General features: G+C 39.7%; 1 protein-coding gene across 3 annotated transcripts; it reads right to left on the reverse strand.

Annotated features, from left to right (window-relative positions):
- Positions 1-292: 292 nt before the first annotated feature.
- Positions 293-15,297, reverse strand: LOC115630464. Of its 3 annotated transcripts, none has more exons than XM_030527032.1 (5): positions 15,258-15,284; positions 12,091-12,343; positions 11,834-12,031; positions 9,122-9,286; positions 293-1,647 (listed from the first exon to the last, which is right to left on the reverse strand). In XM_030527032.1, exons 2-5 carry the CDS (start codon positions 12,334-12,336, stop codon positions 397-399), a joined length of 1,860 nt encoding a protein of 619 aa, XP_030382892.1. In that variant the 5' UTR covers positions 12,337-12,343; positions 15,258-15,284; the 3' UTR covers positions 293-396. The 3 variants fall into 3 exon arrangements, with proteins under 3 accessions (XP_030382892.1, XP_030382893.1, XP_030382894.1); XM_030527034.1 differs by lacking the exon at positions 293-1,647 and adding an exon at positions 8,676-9,063 and having other exon boundaries at positions 15,258-15,297; XM_030527033.1 differs by lacking the exon at positions 15,258-15,284 and having other exon boundaries at positions 12,091-12,351.
- Positions 15,298-20,626: the final 5,329 nt, after the last annotated feature.

Consider the following 20,626-nt stretch of genomic DNA (forward strand, 5'->3'; position numbering starts at 1 on the left):
AGCTAGTATAGCCGTTTCTCCTTTGGGTACAGACTAAAATAAAACATACTTGCACATCGTAAACAAAAAAGGCATCTTTGTGTAAAATTTGGTGTCTCTTATAGTCTCCGAGATCCAGGTGTTCATACGGATGGACGGGCGGACAGGCAGGAGTAGATAAACTCGTCTTGTTATTCTGATCAAGAATATTTATACTTTGGGGGGTCTGCCACGTCTCCTTCTGCCTGTTACGTTTTTCACCTCCCGAAAACTTAATATACTCTTTATGTATAATATAAACCAAACGGAGACATAGAAAACACTTCACAATTTTAATACACTTTATTTTTATATACAAAATAACAAATTTTAGAATACTAAAATACCTTATATTAGAATGGTTAAGATTTGCTTGTCTTAGCTTGTCAAGTCAATTGAAATTATTCGTCCAGTTGAATTAAAAGTCTGAGCCACAGAAAGATTTTCAAAGTGCATGCCTTCATTTTTGCTGACCTTTGTTTCTGAGTTCGTAGGGTTTTGTGCGAACCAGTCCGAAACATTTATTAATTTCTTTGGCAGATTGCAATTTTCTTGGTTATATTCTTTTGATTGCCGGGAGTCAGAATGTGTATTCGAAGTATTTATAACTCGCGTAACTGGATGGTTGGATATAGGGTTTACAGTACATCGGTTAAAAACAGAATTAGTCTTATAGTTAGAGAAAATATATACTGATTGCTGCAAAGGTTTTAATGAATTATTTTCAGTCATAGCAGTTGGACTCGGTAACGCAGGTATTTCACATGTATTTATAGAATCTTTTTGTCTTCCTGAGACTGAATTTTTGTTAGATACGGATATCGATAGAGGTGTATCCGAACTAATTATTCGCGATCGGTCGATTTGGTCGTCATCATCAGAGGAACACAAATCAATTGTGTCAACTAAAACCTCATTTGATGGTGAAATCCTCCAATTTGAATTAAGTGAAATATCTCGTGTTAATCTAATATTGAGCTTAGTATTTCCTGGTGGACATTGTTCTCCTAATAAAGGTTCAGTCATTTTTTTCAATCTGACCGAAATCGGACGGCATTGTTTTATTAACGGAGAGTTGAGGAAAAGAAAATTTGTTGTGTTATCCCTGCGTTGTGAAAACTGACGCCGTGGAAAGGAGTATATATGTAGGCTATGATCATAGGGTTTTTTATAAGTACAGTGAGCATTACTTGAGCTTAATTTTTTTTCAAAAATTTTTTGCCTTAAATTTGATTTTAGAAATGGAGTATAACAAAAGCGTTCTAATCTTTCTTGTCTTTCAAACACGTATTCAACTGTCATAGCAATTTTTATTGACCGCAGTAGTCGTTGTCCCGCAGGTGATGATATTGGAATAAATGAACATCTGCTAAAAGAATGGACCGTTCGATTTCTTCTCGATATGCGTCTATTTAAATCAGGTATATCATTAATTATGTCATTATTGCAAACATGCGTTTTTTTATGTTGAACACATACATTATGTACTGAAACCCTAGACTGAAGACTAAAATTTAATAGGAAAGCATTGCGCAATTCACTGTTCTCATTTTTAACGTCCCTATTTTCTGGTTCTGGGGAATCGCAGATAATTACATCATTTTCTATATTGCAAATTTTTTCGTGTTCCTGCAAAAGAAATTTAAAAAACCATAATTTAATTAATATATATATATATATAGATATACATATAAAAATATATATACACTGCGCGTCGCCCCTGATTTTAATAGTTTTCGCTCATTTCTATTAAAACTAAAAAAAAATAAGTTCTAAAAATTCTAGTGATTATAAATAAAATAAAAATTAAAGTCCCTATATTTTTCAATATTTTTTTATGGTTTTTTTTTAGGGCAACCGAAAAATTAACATTTTAAATTTGGTCATCAGGTTAGCACACATCATTTGTTTTTAATTTTTAAAATCGTTTCTAATAAGAACTTATTTTTAAACTTATATAGTAACTAATTTAAACATTTCTTTATAATTTTAAAAATGGGGCGATCCTTCATTGCTAATAATAATCTCATATATCCAATTTGCAAGCAATACGAACAACTTTCCAATATAACTTAAAGAAATGGCTGGCCAAGCACTTTTAATGCCTTCAATTAATTCCTTTTTGGTAGAATACTGTCTGCAAGATTCGTAAACTTTGCGAACCAGCCATTCCGACACGTTTTCTATTACAGTGGGCACCAAAAGTCTACATACGATCCAATATTTTGCTACCTGGCCGAACCAAAGATATTTATTAAAAAACTAATGATGCAGTTTCGTAGCTTATCTATTTTTATGGAAGAAAACGAAACATTATTAACTAAAGATGTATCCTTACAAAGATATAAACGATAAATCATATTTCTTCCTTGACAAAAGTGTACGTACGGTTTCATTGGACACTTTACTCTTCGAGCTGTGTAAAGCTCTTGATTTTGCTTGTGTTACGACAGATCTGGCATTGCTTTAAGATGTCATCGATAAGTAAAACCGATAATGGAAAGTAGGGACTGGAAGCGGCTAGCGCTACCATAACCAAGAAACCACGTTGGCTTGATCTTTTTAATTCTGCAGCGAGAGGAAGTGGTCTAAAAGTAAGAACAGGCTATAGATCATAGGCATATTGTAATTTTGTAATTCCGTAGGAATTTAAAGTGTCGCCCAGTCAACTCGCCCGAACGACCAGGCAATTGTCGCACATCCATCAACTCTACTTGAGAGTTTGTAAATAAATATTTGCCTACATCAATACCAAAGGTAGTTCGTTATTTGGGCGGCGCCGGGAAAACTCGAACTGCCGCAAAATTTCTTTAAATTCTTTTGTACAAGAATTGCCGTGATGCTGTCTCCGCATGCTCGTGGGCAAGGGCATTGTTCAGCTGTGCTGTGTGGTTAGCTGCAATGGCACTGACTGTATGAAGAAATGCCACGTACACTGCGCTACAGATATGGATCCTAGCAGCGGATGGCGCTGCGAAAGATGTAAGAATTTGCCTAAGGGAATATCGCTTGAAGGCCAATATGGCGGTAAATTGGACATATCAGCGCATAATGAGAGGACACATACGGTAGCAGAAAGGGAAAAGCAAACACAGGAGAATGTTAAGTTGTCCACGAATAGCAACGGGGCTCATGCAGTGCCCGGCGTATGTATCAGTGAAATACGTTCACGATGCTCGTCCACTTCATCAGATGCAGTTAAGCGCCTGCAGACAGAGATGCGGTTGTTGGATGAAGAGAAGCGAAGAGAGCTTCTCGCTCAGCTGCCGTCATTTGAGTAATCCCGACTTAGAACAGGAACTGGTGTCTAATTTACCGTGCATGCTGCAGACGATGTGGGGAATGCATAAGATGACGCTCAGCGATTCTACATTGGCCGATTTCAGCGATTGGTTTTTCAAGTAGCCCAGGGAGCAAGTTGTGTGATGATTCCAAGCTTGCAAAACAAAGGCCGTAGACGTGGAGTTGTGTACACGCATCATGAAGACAATGAAGGCGGGGACTGTAGGGTCTGCAATGACAAATGTGCATCGGTAGCAGACTGTGTAGCCGTCAGGGAAATGTCTCAAAGAGTGCGCTGGCACGAAGGCATTAAGAATCTGCTAGAGGTGTCTTGGGACGCATAGGCGGGTGGATTGCAATGTGAAAGTAGCTTGCGGAGTAGATGGGTGCCAGGAGATGCATCATAAGTTGCTGCATAGAACGGTTACCGTACCGGTGAGTGGCAACTGCAATGCTCATAATCAGAGTATTGTTTCAGTCTTCTTCAAAGTTCTGCCAGAGGACGATGCAAATGGCATAGAGGAGGATGCAAATGGCAACGAGTTCAATACGTATGCGTTTATTGACGACGGGTCCTCAATCACTTTAATGGAAGAGAAGTTACTTCAGGAACGTGGAGATGATATCCGAAGATGACAAGTTGGCTCTGGAGCAGTTAGAGAGGCGCATCGGAGAGATTCGAAACGGGATTGTTATGGAGATATAACAATATTGTGCATTCAGACAGCTTTAAAATGGCGTTAAAGAGAGCGCAGTGTCTGGAGGAAAGGTTAAGGCGGCAACTACTAATGACCGTCAAAATGAGAGAAAAGATCAACGAGTACGTAACAAAGTGCTATGCAAAACGTTTGATGCTAGAGGAGACGTCTGAGCAGCTAAATTGGTTCCTGCCGATTTTCCCTGTGTGTAATATAAATAAGGCAGACAAATTGCGCATAGTATGGGATGCGGCAGCGAAGAAGGACAACGTGTTCATTCATTGTTATTAAAAGGGCCGGACCAGACGGCACAGTTGATGCCTATTTTACGAAGATTCAGAGAGAAGGCCATAGCAATTGGTGACATAGCGGAAATGTTTCATCAGGTGAGAATGCGTCCTGATCATCAAAAGTTTAAACGATTCCTGTTCATAGATTTGGAGGCGTATGTCATGTAGGTGGTGACATTTGGTACCTCCTGTTCACCGGGCAGCGCCCAGTTTGTGAAGAACAAGAATGCACGAGAATTTGCGTGGCAATATCCACGAGCGGTCAAATGTATTTTGGAGAACCACTACGTTGATGATATGCTAGATAGTGTCGACACCGAAGCGGAAGCCATCAAGTTGGCGCAAGAAGTTCGATATATTCACTCTCGTGCGGGCTTCCGTATACGAAATTAGGTATCAAACTCATTGAAGGTTCGTTTTGCGCTGGAGCTTACAGAGGATTCCACCAAAGAGATATGCTTTAATGACAAAGCAGGAACATTAACGGAAAAGGTACTTGGCATGTGGTGGGACACTCAAGCAGACACGCTTGGCTTTCGGTTGTCGAAGCGGCACCAAAATAGCAAGCTGCTGAACGGATGTCAACGCTCGCGTTGAGAAGATGAAAATACCGAGGTGCTACACAATGTCCTGTCCACTGAAAGATTCAGAAGTGGAAATGCATATGTTTGTAGATGCGAGCAAAAAGGGTTACGCTGCGGTATGCTACATGTTGCAGAGAGGAGCAGAGGGCACGTTCTCTTGTTTGATGGGCAGCAAGGCAAAAGTGGCGCCACTAAAACAGATGTCAGTGCCAAGGCTTGAGTTGCAGGCCGCAACAATCGGAGCACGTTACGCGCAGGTAATCCCATCAACAATCAACACGAAGTTTACCAGACGAGTATTCTGGGTAGACTCTAGCACGGTGCTAACCTGGCTACGATCGGATAACATGCGGTACCGCCAGTTCGTTGGACTTCGGGTGAGTTATTAGATCTAACCGAAATATCCGAATGGCGCTGGGTCCCGAGCAATGAAAACGAAAAAGTGGCAGAAATCACCCGATTTTTCGAGCAGCAGCCGATGGCTGAATGGCCGCGTTCCTAAGGCAGGGTCCACAGAATGGCCTACGGAACCGGCCATAAAACGAGAAACCACAAGTGAAGAACTGCGCGAACAAACTTTTGGACTATGCGAGGATCTCGATTTATTGAGTGGCAATGGCCTGATCGACATTACTCGGTTCTCAAACTGGCGACGATTAGTGAGAAGTGTTGCAATGGTAATATTTGCGGCACGAAAATGAAGATATGCGGCTCTGACAAAAGGGTCTTTGCACAAGATGAATACTATAGCAGTGAGAAGGCAGCACTCAAGAAGGTTCACCGTATAGATAGATCCAGTCACTATACAAGATGTGTGCGTATATGGATGACAGAGGAGTATTACGGTTGAAAGGACGAGTAAAGCTGTATGGAGGAACTGATCCTGTAGTATTGCCAAAAGAAAGCCGTATCACTATGCTATTGTGTACGATGTACATGCGAGGTTCCATCACGCTAATCACGAGACGGTTGTGAATGAGATGAGATAACAGTTCTGGGTACCACGCATCAGGGCGGTGGTGAGAAGAGTTCGAAATTCATGCCAGAAATGTAAAAATCAACATGCCAAGCCCTGGCCACCGAGGCTGGCGGCTTATCAACTACCATTTACATGCACTGACGTGGATTATTTTGGACCGCTTCTCATGACTGTCAAGAGAAGTACCGAGAAACGATACGGCGTGCTATTTACATGTCTGACTACGACAGCAATCCATCTTGAAGTAGCGTATTCACTAACTACAGATTCTTGTACTCTAGCTATTCGCAACTGCACCATGATCCGTGGACAGCCAAGGGAGCTGTGGAGTGACAATGCTATGAATTTTCAAGGCTACCGAACTCCAACAGTCAATGGACACGCTTGACGCAGGCAAGGTAGCAGAAACGCACGCTATATTCTATACTGTCCAGTAGACTCCCTTCCGAAGAACTATGGCGGGCAGCACTAATGGAAGTGCAGATGACTGTAAACTCACGGCCACTGACATACATACCAGTGGATGACGATAAAGAAGAGGCGCTTAAGCCTAATCACTTCCTGCTAGGAAGTTCCAATGAGCAAAAGCCAGCACTTCAAACGCAACCTGAAGGTATACGCATGAAGAAGAACTGGCTTACAGTGCAGCAAATGGCAGATGAATTTTGGCGAAGATGGCTGCGCTAGTATCTACCTGACCTGATCAGACGAAGCAAATTGTACGAGAAGGTCAAGCCAATAGAGGATATATTGTGTATATTTGCGATCCCGACAGCCCAAGGGCTCACTGTCCGAAAGGAAGAGTAATTGCAGTAAAGCGCAGCACAGAGGGGCAAGTACGAAGTGCCACAATAAAAACGAACAGCGGCATTTATGTGAGGCCAGCTGCAAAGCTTGCAGTTCTGTCTATTGGAGTGGATAAGGTAGATCCCGACCGGAATATACCTGGGGGAGCGTTACGACAGATCTGGCATTGCTTTAAGATGTCATCGATAATAAGTAAAACCGATAATGGAAAGTAGGGACTGGAAGCGGCTAGCGCTACCATAACCAGGCTTGCCATAAAGAAATCTCCACCGACTTGCGAAAATTACTCTTAAAGTACAGAAATAACAACAAAATGAACTAAACTTTTAAATCTTGGAAAGTTTACTGTGCAGACAATATTAAAAACAAGTAAAAAAGTCGGGTGTCCCGACGTTGAAATACTCTGTATATATGTCTAGAATACTTATAGAAATTAAAAAAAAAAATTTATCGATTTTACCTCTCTCCCTCTTGCACATTTACATAGCAATTGCGTCAATATGAGTGTATGAATGTCTATGCACGTCTATTCGTGTCTGTGCATGTTTGCAGTCAACCAAACAGCAACATCAACAGCAGCTGCGGTCAGCGCTTGGGCAGCAAATATGAAACTTGGCATACGGACACACTAACTGGGGGTATTTATAAAATTAGAGTTCGAAATTCCAAGAATTACGGGAGTCACGATTTTCCGGGGAGAGGGGGGAGGGAGGGAAAGAATTTGGTGTCCCTAGGTCTTATAGTCTCCGAGATATAGGCGATTATACAGGGTGCGCCATCTTTCATGTCGGCATGCAAACACTGAATAACCTTGTCATTAGTGAACCGATTGACTTGAGTAGACCAGTGTTGAAAACCTCAGTTCAAGAAATTGTACAGAACCAAATTAAATAAAAATATCTCATACTTGAAAATCGGTTGTTTATTTTCAAAGATATTCAAACTCGTACCTTCCCGTACTTAGAAGAATCTGGATACCAAGTTTGGTTATCCTAGCTCTTGTACTTACTGAGATCCTTGGTGTCTTTGGTGTCTCTACCTCTCTGAGGTCCAGGTGTTCATACGGACAGACGGACAGACAGACAGGGCTAGATCGACTCATCTTGTCATGCTGATCAAGAATATATATACTTTGTGGGGTCTGCCACGCCTCCTTCTGCCTGTTACATTTTTCAGCTCCCGCAAACTTAATATAGTCTTGTACATTTCATGTACAGAGTATAAAAACTTTAAACAAAAATGGTTTTCACAGCAGAGTTCCAAGAAAAAAAGGCGATAATAATCGAAAAATATCGTGAGATTGGTTTAGAAAATGCGTATAAATATAAAGACAAGGACTTCGATTTTTGGAAAAAAGTTTAGGTTACCGACTAATCAATGTTTAGCGAAAGGTAAACGCAGCATTGAATCCTAATCATTTGGTCCTTACAGTCCAACATGTCTGGAGTAGGAAATTTGGGTTTTATCATGGGCAATATGGATCGACTTCAAGAATATATTGGAAGAAAATTTAAATGAAATGGTCGATGGTTGATCCAACAGGACATCAACCCAAAACGTACCGAATACGTTGTCAGGATTTGGTTTCTCTACAATACACCACGCCAATTGAATATTTCACCGTAAAGCCCTGATTTGAAATTTATTGAACACACATGGGACCTTTTAGACCGGAAGCTGAGGAAATATGATGTTACCAGTGCGTCAAGCCTAAAGGAAGGGCTTCAGTCTACTTGGTACGATATAACACCTGTAGAACTGCGAAATCTGGTGAAGTCAATACCGAGGCGTCTTCAGACCGTCATTGAAGCACGTGGAGGTCCTACAAAATATTAAAATAAATATTATGTGGGGGCCAAGTGCTTTAAATCTCCGAATTTTTACGAATTCTCACGAATTTGTACTTGTACGTCCTACGTACACTTTTGTCAAGGAAAAAATATGGTTTTTCGTTTATATCTTTGTAAGGATACATCTTAAGTTAATAATTGTTCGTTTTCTTCCATAAGAATAGATAAGCTAAAAAACTGCATCTTTAGTTTTTTAATAAATACCTTTGGTTCTGCCAGGTACCAAATATTGGATCGTATGTATATTTTTGGCGCCGACTGTATATTGATGTCCGGTCAGTAAGGCGGCCCCTTCAACAAATCGACGTTTTGTGCTTCAATCCAAGATTTGATCACCCAGGCAGTATGAATAGAAGCATTGTCGTGTTGAAAACATCCAGGGAAATCCCCAAATATTTATAATGAGGAAGATCATAAAAGTTATATCCATCGTATCATTCCAAATCACATTTCTTTACATCCGAAAAGAAAACAAAGCTCCAATCAAAATTTAAGCAGAGTTCGATTTAATCGTATTTCCTTCCGAGCATATTTGTCTGATGTAGGTGTGCTAACCTGATGACGCGCAGTGTATATGCTAAGCACATTATTCTAAAATTGTGCTAAGACTTACCATTATAGCTTCTTTTGAATATAGTTCAGCATCACAATTGTCACAAAGATAAATATCGAAAGGAGCTGGCTCAACCATCATTTGCTGTGAATCATCATCGTGAGCATCATTTTTGTTTTTTTGAAGCAAGAGACATTTCCTAATTTTTTGTTGGCGATCATATGACTGCAACAAAATAATAATAATTTCAAAGGTTATTTATTTACATTGCAACTTGAAGCTTATTGAGGTGTAGAAAAAATATAATAAAAGTATAAACAAGAAGAGTAAAATGCAATAAAGAGGAAATTGATATATGACAGACCTCACAAAATATATTTATTCTTGATTATGATGACAAGACATTCTACACATCTCCATCTGTATCAGCGGATGGCTCAAAATCTGATGTTGTTAAAGACGTTGTTGGTGCCAAGACTCACGAATACCCCGAGGATGTTTTCCGATTCAAGGATGAACTCTCTTACTTCAAACTATTCATGGCAAATCGCGTAGCGGCCATACAGAAGCTGACCGCCATTAAGGAGTGACGTTTTATTCCTACGGGACTGGGTGTTCACGTTGATTGCCTAGCGTCTCGCCTCGGCGAAAGCGGGCACTTGAATTGCAACACAAAAATTTACTGATGGTCAAATCTCTACAATTAAAGCGAAATAAGTCTCTGGGACATACTTATTTTTTGTTGTAAAAACTACAAGTATATTGAATTATTTTTGGTCTTTTTATCAGGGAAATAATGATTATTTTGTTTTTTTTTTTTTTCTTAAACGAAAAAATCATTCACTTATAGTAACTTTTAGAAAGCGAGGAATTTACTGGCATCCTTTTTTAAGCATTATCTATGTATTTTCACCATGATCTATTAATTTTAATTTGTATTCATTCGCTCACAATTTAATGATTAATTTTTAGTTTTACTTTAAAAATTAACCAATAATCATTATTGATGAGCGAAAAAATAAAACTTATAAAATAATTATTCTTTGAGTTTTATTTTTTTGATCAAAAATAAAATAGCCTGTACTCTCCACAAAAAGGAAAAATTAAAAAAAGGAAAAATTAAAAAAAAAAAAATTAAAAAAAAAATTAAATTATTAAAAAAAATGAATGAATTAATTAATTAATTAAATTAAATTAGAATACATGTTTATGTTCAGTTTTAACAGCATACATTTACATCACGTACCTATGCGTGTTTATATGCGTGTATGTATGCAGCACAAAGTTGAACAAAAGCAGCAACAACAACAACAGCTGCGGGCAGCGCTGCCGACAGAGCTGCAGGCAGCGCATGAGCAGCGATTTTACTTATGGCTATAACTTTCTTCAGAATTGACCTATCATGATGAAATTTGGCACACGGACACATTAGTACTAACTGGATGTACCTACCAAAATCTGCCTAGGGTATATAGGAACCTTGATACAAATTTTGGTTATCCTAGCTCTTGTACTTACTGAGATCCTTGCGCTCATACAGACAGACGGACAGACAGACAGACGGACATGTCTATATTGACTCGTCTTGTCATCCTGATCAAAAATATATATACTTTGTGGGGTCTGCCACGCCTCTTTCTGCCTGTTACATACATTCGCACAAAACTAGTATACCGTTTCACCCTTTGGGTACAGGGTATAAAAAAAAATTAAATTATTAAAAAAAGGGAATTAATAAACATAATGTTTATGGTCAGTTTTAACAGCATACATTTACATCACGTGCCTATGCGTCTATGTATGCAGCACAAAGTTGAACCAAAGCAGCAACAATAGCTGCAGGCACCGCATGAGCAGCAATTTTAATTATGGCTATAACTTTCTTCAGAATCGACCAATCATGATGAAACATACCGACACATAATCACTAACTGGATGTAATTACCAAATTTGAATTCGAAATTCCAAGAATTGCGGGAGTTATGGGCAAAGTACGAATAGCGGGGGAGTAGGGGGTTCATCGAAAAAAACTCAAACTCGTACCTTCCCGTACTTAGAAGAATCTGGATACCAAGTTTGGTTATCCTAGCTCTTGTACTTACTGAGATCCTTGCGCTCATACAGACAGACGGTCAGACAGACAGACGGACATGGCTATATCGACTCGTCTTGTCATCCTGATCAAAAATATATATACTTTGTGGGGTCTGCCACGCCTCTTTCTGCCTGTTACATACATTCGCACAAAACTAGTACACCCTTCAACCCTTTGGGTACAGGGTATAAAAACACATTTTATTTTTGTTGTGGGAGTGAGTACAGGCTATTTCACTGTCTAGCTTGCGCGACTGTAGCGTTCTTTCTTGTTATAATTATTCTGCACATATGTACAGAATATTTCAAAGTTGGGACACCCGACTTTAGCTTGTTTGATGGTATGTTTTTCCGGCAAAACCTAGAAAACCAATTACGAACTGGGTTTTTTTTCATCCTACTCCATAAAAATACATTTGTATGTACATATGTATTCATATTTTATGATCATTTCCAATCTAGTACAAAATTCACATCATAGAAATTTTTAACATCACACCAAATAATTGATCTAGATGTAATGTTAAAAATGAACAGAATCAATCAACTCTATTACTCAGAAAAGCACAACTCTAAAAGGAAAGAATTTCAGGACTGAAAATTGAAACTCTTAATATTATTAGTTAATGCATATTTTACTTTAAAAAACAAATTAAGTTAATTATATGGGGTACTTACCATATTTTCATTGCGAAATGTTACTAGTAATTTATTATTTCTTCTATCGTAAAGAGATGTTGTTGAATTGTAATTATTTATGAACCTTAAACTTGCATGTTCATATGCGGCTAAGTCATTACAAAATCGTAGTAAGAAGAGACTTTTATGAAACTGATAACAAATAACCACAATCTCCTTCATTTTTTCCATCCACGTCTGTAAATATTATTTATTCAGAAATGTACATATGTGTTAACATTCAGAATAAATCTTACCCCAAAGCATTCTTTTGGCTTTTTAAGCGGAATTAAAAATGGCACATTTTCCGGCCACCACTCAGGTTCACTACAGTCTATTTTTTTCGGCAAATTGATATGCCCTAAAGAGCATTGAACCATAAAAGGTATAAACTTTTCCAATTGCGATTCGCTTATTTTTTCTAGCGAAGTTGGATACCCATTTGCAAAAAGAAGCGGTAGATTGGATATCATATTTTGTTGAGTTTTATCTTGATCATCCATGTTAACACTGAAATGGAATAAAGATGAATTTTAGGATCAATTAAGTATGCTTTATTAACAAAATTAAAAATGTAAGCCGTAGTTTTAAAATTTATTTGAAATAGTTAAATTTATTTACAAATTAGAACAATTTATATTTCCAAATTGAGAGACGTTGACGTAGCCCTGTCTGTCTGCATGTCCGTCTATCCGTGTGAACACTTGGATCGTAGAGACTATAAGAACTAGAGTTTGTTCAATTTATATATGTAGGTATATACATAGCTTTTTTGATACACCTCCCCCACTTCCCAAATAATGGGAATTTTCGTATAGGCATCTATATCTCGGAGCTAGCATTTGTTGTACGCATAGAGACGCACCAACTCACAAAGGCACAATTCCTATTTATACATGAGTTCGAATACCAAGGATAGTAAAAAAGATTAACATTTTTATAGCCTGTACCCAAAGTTTCACCCTTTGCTATACTAGTTTTGTGCGCATGTATATAACAAACAGAAGGAGGCGTGGCAGACCCCAAAAAGTATATATATTATTGATCAGGATGACAAGACGAGTCGATATAGCCATGTCCGTCCGTCCCTCCGTCTGTCTGTATGAGCGCAAGGATCTCAGGAAGTACAAGAGCTAGAATAACCAAACTTGGTATCGAGGTTCCCCTAAGTCCTAGGCAGGTCAAGTTTTTTTTTTTTTTTTATTCTGATACACCCCCCCCCCCCCCCACTCCCACGCAATTCCTGTTTTTTTTTTATAAATTCCGTAATTCTTGGAATTTTGAAATCAATATTGGTAGGTACATCCCGTTAGTACTAATGTGTCCGTGTGACAAGTTTCATCATGATAGGTCAATTGTGAAGAAAGTTGTAGCCATAAATAAAATTGCTGCTCATGCGGTGCCTGCAGCTATTGTTGCTGCTTTGGTTCAACTTTGTGCTGCATACATACACGCATAGGCTTGTGATGTAAATGTATGCTGTTAAAACTGAACATAAACATTATGTTTATTAATTTTTTAATAATTTAATTTTGTTTATACCCTGTACCCAAAGGGTGAAACGGTATACTAGTTTTGTGCGAATGTATGTAACAGGCAGAAAGAGGCGTGGCAGACCCCACAAAGTATATATATTTTTGATTAGGATGACAAGACGAGTCGATATAGCCATGTCCGCCTGTCTGTCTGTCCGTCTGTCTGTCCGTCTGTCTGTCCGTCTGTCTGTCCGTCTGTCCTTCTGACCGTCTGTCTGTATGAGCGCAAGGATCTCAGTAAGTACAAGAGCTAGGATAACCAAAATTTGTATCAAGGTTCCTATAAACCCTAGGCAGATTTTGGTAGGTACTTCCAGTTTCATCATGATAGGTCAATTCTGAAGAAAGTTATAGCCATAAGTAAAATCGCTGCTCATGCGCTGCCTGCAGCTCTGTCGGCAGCGCTGCCCGCAGCTGCTGTTGTTGTTGCTGCTTTGGTTCAACTTTGTGCTGCATACATACACGCATATAAACACGCATAGGTACGTGATGTAAATGTATGCTGTTAAAACTGAACATAAATATGTATTCTAATTTAATTAATAAATTTTAATTAATTCATTCATTCATTTTTTTTAATAATTTAATTTTTTTTTAATTTTTCCTTTTTGTGGAGAGTACAGGGTATTTTACTGTCGGGCTTGCTCGACTGTAGCGTTCTCTCTTGTTTTAATTTTCTATTTTTGTGGAGAGCACAGGCTATTTTACTGTCGGACTTGCTCGACTGTAGCGTTTTCTGGACTTCGGAAACGGCTCAGCGCTTATTATTCAAACTTGGTACATACATTTGTAGACGCTCAAAATCTCATGTCTATACGATTTATTTTTTTGATTTTCCTCCCCCTCTCCACGCCACAGAATTTCGTCAATACTTTCTACATTTCATTTGCTATATCAACTAAATATTGCACACGTAATCTACACATATGTACATACATATGTACATATGTATGTAAATATCTGTCATTCATTTCAGTTTCATTCAAATCGGTAAGTTCGAAGAAAAGTAATTAGCGAAACAATTTCACTCCAGTACGCAACATCATCGAATTTTCTCTTCTTCTTTTTGCTTATGCTATGTGCGGGTACAACACAGCGGCGGAAGTTGGTTTAAGTACAGAGTACTAATTCACGGTCCGGCTTGCTCGACTGTAGCATTCTTATCTTGTTTTGGGTTTTCAGAAATGTAACAGACAGACAAGATAGGTAGATAGGTATCTCTCCTTCCTATATACATACATAATACTAATTTATACATAAAATATACAATTCTTGGTGATATCAGACTTGTTGCACCTTGATGCATATGTATGTATAACTGAATGCTAAAATTTCTTATAAATATGAATGTACATAAGTAAATTCATATATAAATGCAAATTTAGTAATAATAATAAATTTTATAATTTATATACATACATACATACATATGTATATGCAAATTTATATGTACATATATACATATGTTGATATTGCAGTGTGATTAAATGAATACATACATAGATAGATAGGTATTTACATACACTATGTATGCACTGTCTTACATATGTACATACATATGTATCTATGCTCATGAAGGAACATTTACACATCCATATGTACATATGTTGATGTGTATGTCCACACATACATATGGTTATGGACAATGTATATTTTGAAAATATTCTAATATGTGAAGGGTCGTGAGCACATATGAATTTAAAAATTGACTATATGAACTATGAATAAATAAATAAGTTTAAAGAACGTATAAAATCAAATAAGGTACAACATACATATGTATACACATACGCATGTACATAACCACATAGCCCGAATATTTACAATACAAAATGAGGCAGTATTAATAGCCTATTATACTATGAAAAATGAAATAAGATTAAGCATACCTTTAATTCATGTAGTTTGACAACAATTTCTATTTTTAATAAAAATATATCAAATTCACCAAAAAAAATTTAAACAGAATTTAATACGGTTTTAGTTGTTTTTAAACTGAATTCACATATTTTGGTGTGAAGTGAGTATCGACATTTATGCAATGTGTTACTGAAACAATGGAATAGCAACAACCTTGGTACATAAAAAAAAAGGTGCTGAATTTGGGAATACGCGTATAAGTTTTTATGAGTTTGCTTTGAAGTGGTCGGCTATCAATATATAACACTTTGACAAAAAATATAAGTGAAATTAGGCAGGATTTTCACGAAGGGGTATATGAAAGGTGTTCCAATATGCCAACGTTTCGACTTCCAACTAATACAGCTAAAAAGTAACAGTAATCATTGAAAGGGAATCTTTTAAGTTTAAAGTAATCGAAATATTTAAAAACGTGCATTATTAACAAGCACATATAATTAGACAGTGGAACAGAAACAAACGACATTTGATGTTTTGTTGTTGGTATATTTTTAAAACAACGATGATACAGTTTTGTTAATGATAAACAAGGTGCGTTCCAAAGTAAACAGGACTTTTTGAATCTAGCGCCCCCTGGTGGCGCTATCTATATGCCGGTATCTGGTGCGTTAGAATCTGCTATCCTTATCGATTGTCCAGTGAGAATTTCATGACATTTCATCGATTGGAAGTAAAGTTATTGCGTTTTAAGTGTCAGTATGTTTGTGTTATCGGTGCGAAAATGAGCTTCGAACAAAGAGCCAACATTAAATTTTTAAAATTGGTAAAACTTTTACCGAAACGTTTCAATTGATGGAACAAGTTTATGGCGATGATTGCCTATCCCGTAGCAGAGTGCGCGAGTGGTTTCAACGTTTTCAAAGTGGTCGTGAGGATAAATGACGATCAACACGTGGGCCAATCAAAATTCGTGATCACCGGAAATTCCATCGAAACTGTGCGTGAATTCATCAAAAATCAGCCGAAATCATCATTGAAATTGATGGACATGGAATTGAACATCTCCAAAACATCGATTTATCGCATTTTGACCGAACATTTGGGCTTACGAAAGGACACACCTTTCACGGTTTGTTCCGCACAAATTGACTGACGACCAAAAATTGCACAGAATCCGTTTCATCGATCGACGCTTGTGACCCATTATTTGACCAAAAATCACATTTTAACCATTAACCACTCGCCGTATTCACCTGATATGGCACCGTGCGACTTCTACCTTTTCGGAAAAATGCATTTGCCCATGAAAGGAAAGTGTTATTCAGACGTAGAGGCCATTTAAAAGGCTTGCACCGGCATTCTGGCGGCCATACCGGCTTTTGGATCGAGCAAAAAGCTGTACTGAAGCAGAAGGAGACTATTTTGAATAAAATAAATTGATTTTGCCGAAAAAACCATTTGTTCTGTTATTTTTTTAAAAAGTCCTGTTTACTTTGGAACACACCTTGAAAGATTTATGAGTGAAGCGTGATATGTAGCAAATTTACTAAAAATGCAAACACGTAGAAAATAATATTTAGTTCCGTCGCGGCTTTTACACTATGTCATTGCCGGCATTGCCGTAAACTATACCGTTTGTTTTATTGCTGCGCCACAAAGCCAGACCTTGGAAAGCTTTGACTATTCCATCGTATTATATAAACGTGAACCGGCATCGTACATTGAATATGAACAGTAGCACTCTAGAATACAAAAATAAATCAGAAAAATTGGGACACCATGGCTGTGATATTGTAAGCTTCACAGATGTAAGCGGCATAGGGGTGCCCGGCTTAGTGAAGGGGGAATTTAAAAAAAAAAGAGTCTTAGAAACATAAAGGCGTTTTTGACCTCAAACGAGGCACTTCGGTCTTTGCTACGATCCGCACAGAGGAATATGAACCATCCCATGGGTGTTTCAGATTTCGTAAATAACGAAATCAAACAGATGTTGGAACAGGGCACCATTAGACCTTCAAGGTCCCCATACAACAGCCGTTCGTGGGTTGTTGATAAAAAGGGAACCGATGCTGACGGCAACGGCAAAAAGCGGACTTTAAGAAGCCAGTTGAATTGATTACCGATGCTTCATCAAGCGGCATTGGTGAGGTCTTTTCCCAGGGAGGTAGGTCAATCAGCATGATTTCCCGTACTTTAAGACAGGCCGAGGCGCATTACGCCACCAACGAGAGGAAACTATAAGCAAGTGTGTGGGCCCTGGGAAAACTGCAAAATTATTAGAGATTAACATTTTTACCGACCACCAGCCGCTCACTTTTGCGGTGTTTGACAAGAACACCAATGCAAAGATAAAAAGGTGGAAGGCCTACATTGATGAACACAATGCGAAAATCTATATATATAAAACAGTTTGTCCTGACTGACTGACTGATTGGTGATCAACGCACAGCCCAAACGGTAAAGGCTAGGAAGCTGAAATTTGCACTCAAGTATCCTTTCATAGTCTAGGTGCCCACTAAGAAGGGATTTTTGGAAAACTCGAGCTCCAAAGGGGGGAAACAGGCTCCAACGTTTGTATGAAAAATCTACAGTTTTCATCTGATTAACTTAAAACTTAGTTTGTATACTCTCAGAATAATTTCAAGAAAAACTGTACATGATTTTTTTGATATTTTGGAGCTTAAAATATGGGAGTTTTCCTGTAAAAAAATGTTGGGGCACAAAAGCAAACCGCGTCAACAGCCCACAGCCCAAACGGTAAAAGCTAGGATGCTGAACTTTGGGATCAAGTATCCTATAATAGTGTAGGTGCGCACTAAGAAGGGATTTTGGAAAACTCGAGCTCCAAAGTTTGTTTGAAAAATCCGCATTTTTTAGCCGATTGACATACAACTTAGTTTCTAAAATCAATTAAAGAATATAAACAAAACTGCATACTCGGATTTTTTTGTGTTGGAGCTTGAATTTATGGGGGTTTTAATATTTATTCACTATTTCAAATGAAAAGGTTGTGTTATAAATTTAGTCCGATCGATTTAAAATTTGGGTAATGTAATCTACGTAACTAAATCTACAAATTTGCATTCAAGGATTTTCAAAATATGCATTTTACAAAAGCAGGCAGAACAAACAATACAAAATATCAAACATTTAGGGACAACTAAGTATACATACACACACACACACACGCACACACACACAGCTCAAACAGCCCGAGATGCGCATTATGCGTAAAAGACAGCTTGCCAGCGACGGACCACGCCACAGGAAGTTTTAAATGTCCGGCGTACAAGGAGGCGGTAAGACTCCTAAGATGATAAGGTTCTTGCAGCTCAATCTGAACCACTGCATCGCAGCACAAGACCTGCTACTGCAGACCATCGGCGAGCAGAATATTAGTCTGGCACTACTCAGCGAGCCATTTAGAACGTACAGCAACAGCAATTGGGCAGTGGATCTTTCCGGCAAGGCTGCTCTATGGCTTTGTGAGCCTAGAGCGTCCGCTTTCTCGGAATGCGAAGCTGGTAACTACTTCGTGAGAGCCAAAGTTTCTGACCTGTGGGTCTATAGTTGCTACCTTCCACCCTCTGGTAGACGACGCCAGGGGACGTGGCCGTGTTATAATTGGCGGAGACTTCAACGCATGGGCAATTGAGTGGGGCAGCAATACCACTAACGCGAGAGGCTGAACACTACTGGAAGCTTTCTCAGTATTGGATCTGACGCTGCTGAATACACAGCACACATTCAGCAGGGCAGGCAGCGGATCCATAATTGACCTGTCGTATGCAGTCAGATCATGTGGTCCATTAGCGACGCTTATACGGCAAGCGACCATGTGGCCATTACACTCACAGTCGGAGTAACTTCCCGCAACATGCTGAATCCACCGTCCGCCAACGTGGCATACAAGCTGGATTCCTTCCGTCCAGCATCCTTCGCAAGCGCCCTCAGCGGCTTCCGACTCTCCGGTGATCCTGAAGTTATGGCTATGGACGCCGTGGCCCAAATCCGCGCGGCATGCGACGCCAGCATGGACAGACGTTGCCCCTATAGGCGCCACCACGTACCAGCTTACTGGTTGACCAATGAAATCGCGGAACTGCGAAGCTCTTGTATCAGGGCAAGAAGAATGGCGCAGAGAGCTCGCGGCACACCCTCGTCGCCCCTCAGACAGGATGCCTATCGGGAGTCTAGGCGATCTCTGAAAAAGGTGATAGCAGCAAGCAAGAGGCGATGCTTTTTCGAGCTGTGCGACTCAGCCGAGCACGACCCCTGGGGGAAAGCATATAAGCTCATTGTGAAGCGAATCTACGCTGGCGGACGCAATGCTCCCATGGATGCTGAGAAACTCTCACGAATCGTTAATACCCTATTCCCCTCGAGACCTGAGTCGCCTGCGATGATCCCTACCAGAAACGAGTTATCGCCTGCCTTAGGCGACGTCACCACTGAGGAAGTGCTGCTGGCTGCTCGTAGCTTGCAGCTCAACAAAGCGCCGGGCCCGGATTCTATACCGAACCGCGCACTCAAACTGGCACTATGTATGCACCCTGGGGCGTTCGCTACTCTGTTCGGAAGGTGTATCAGGGAAGGCATATTCCCTGCCTGCTGGAAGGTGCAGAACCTGGTACTACTGCCGAAACCTGGAAAACCACTCGAAGACCCCTCATCTTACAGGCCGATTTGTCTCCTGGACTCGATCGGTAAGGTGCTGGAGAGACTGCTTTGCTCGAGGCTTGAAACAGCAATCGGTCTATCTCCCAACCAGTACGGGTTCAGGAAATCGAGGTCCACCATAGACGCGATCAGTAGAGTGGTGGATCTTGCGTCGAAGGCAATAACAGGTAGCAGATGGAAGGGAGGTGCCAAAGAATACTGCCTGGTGGTGACCCTCGACGTCAAAAATGCATTCAATTCGGCAGACTGGGGATGCATTCTCAACGCACTGGTGGATCAAGGCGTACCCACGTGCCTGGTGCGCTCCATTAGAAGCTACCTTAGCGATCGTATACTTAGGTTTCACACATCGTCTGGCACCAAATCCCTCAATGTTGTCGCTGGCGTCCCCCAAGGGTCGGTCCTAGGGCCGCTGCTCTGGAACGTCATGTATGACGGCATTCTCCGCCTCCAACTCCCACCCGGTACGGAGCTAGTGGGGTACGCAGATGACGTCGCAATTGTAGGCGTTGCGAAAGACATCAAAGCCGTGTAAGACGAGTGCAACCGCTGCATCCGGTCGATCATTAGCTGGCTGAACACCGTGGGCCTGGAACTAGCGGCGGGCAAAACAGAGGCAGTGCTTATCAGCAGCCGCAAGGCGGTAGAGCAAGCGCACATCTCAATTGACGGTACTCTCGTGCGGTCCAAACGATCAATTAACTACCTTGGGGTTAGG

Source organism: Scaptodrosophila lebanonensis, unplaced genomic scaffold (genome assembly GCF_003285725.1).
Source record: "Scaptodrosophila lebanonensis strain 11010-0011.00,11010-0021.00 unplaced genomic scaffold, SlebRS2 tig00001410-arrow-pilon, whole genome shotgun sequence".
Classification (NCBI taxonomy): domain Eukaryota; kingdom Metazoa; phylum Arthropoda; class Insecta; order Diptera; family Drosophilidae; genus Scaptodrosophila; species Scaptodrosophila lebanonensis.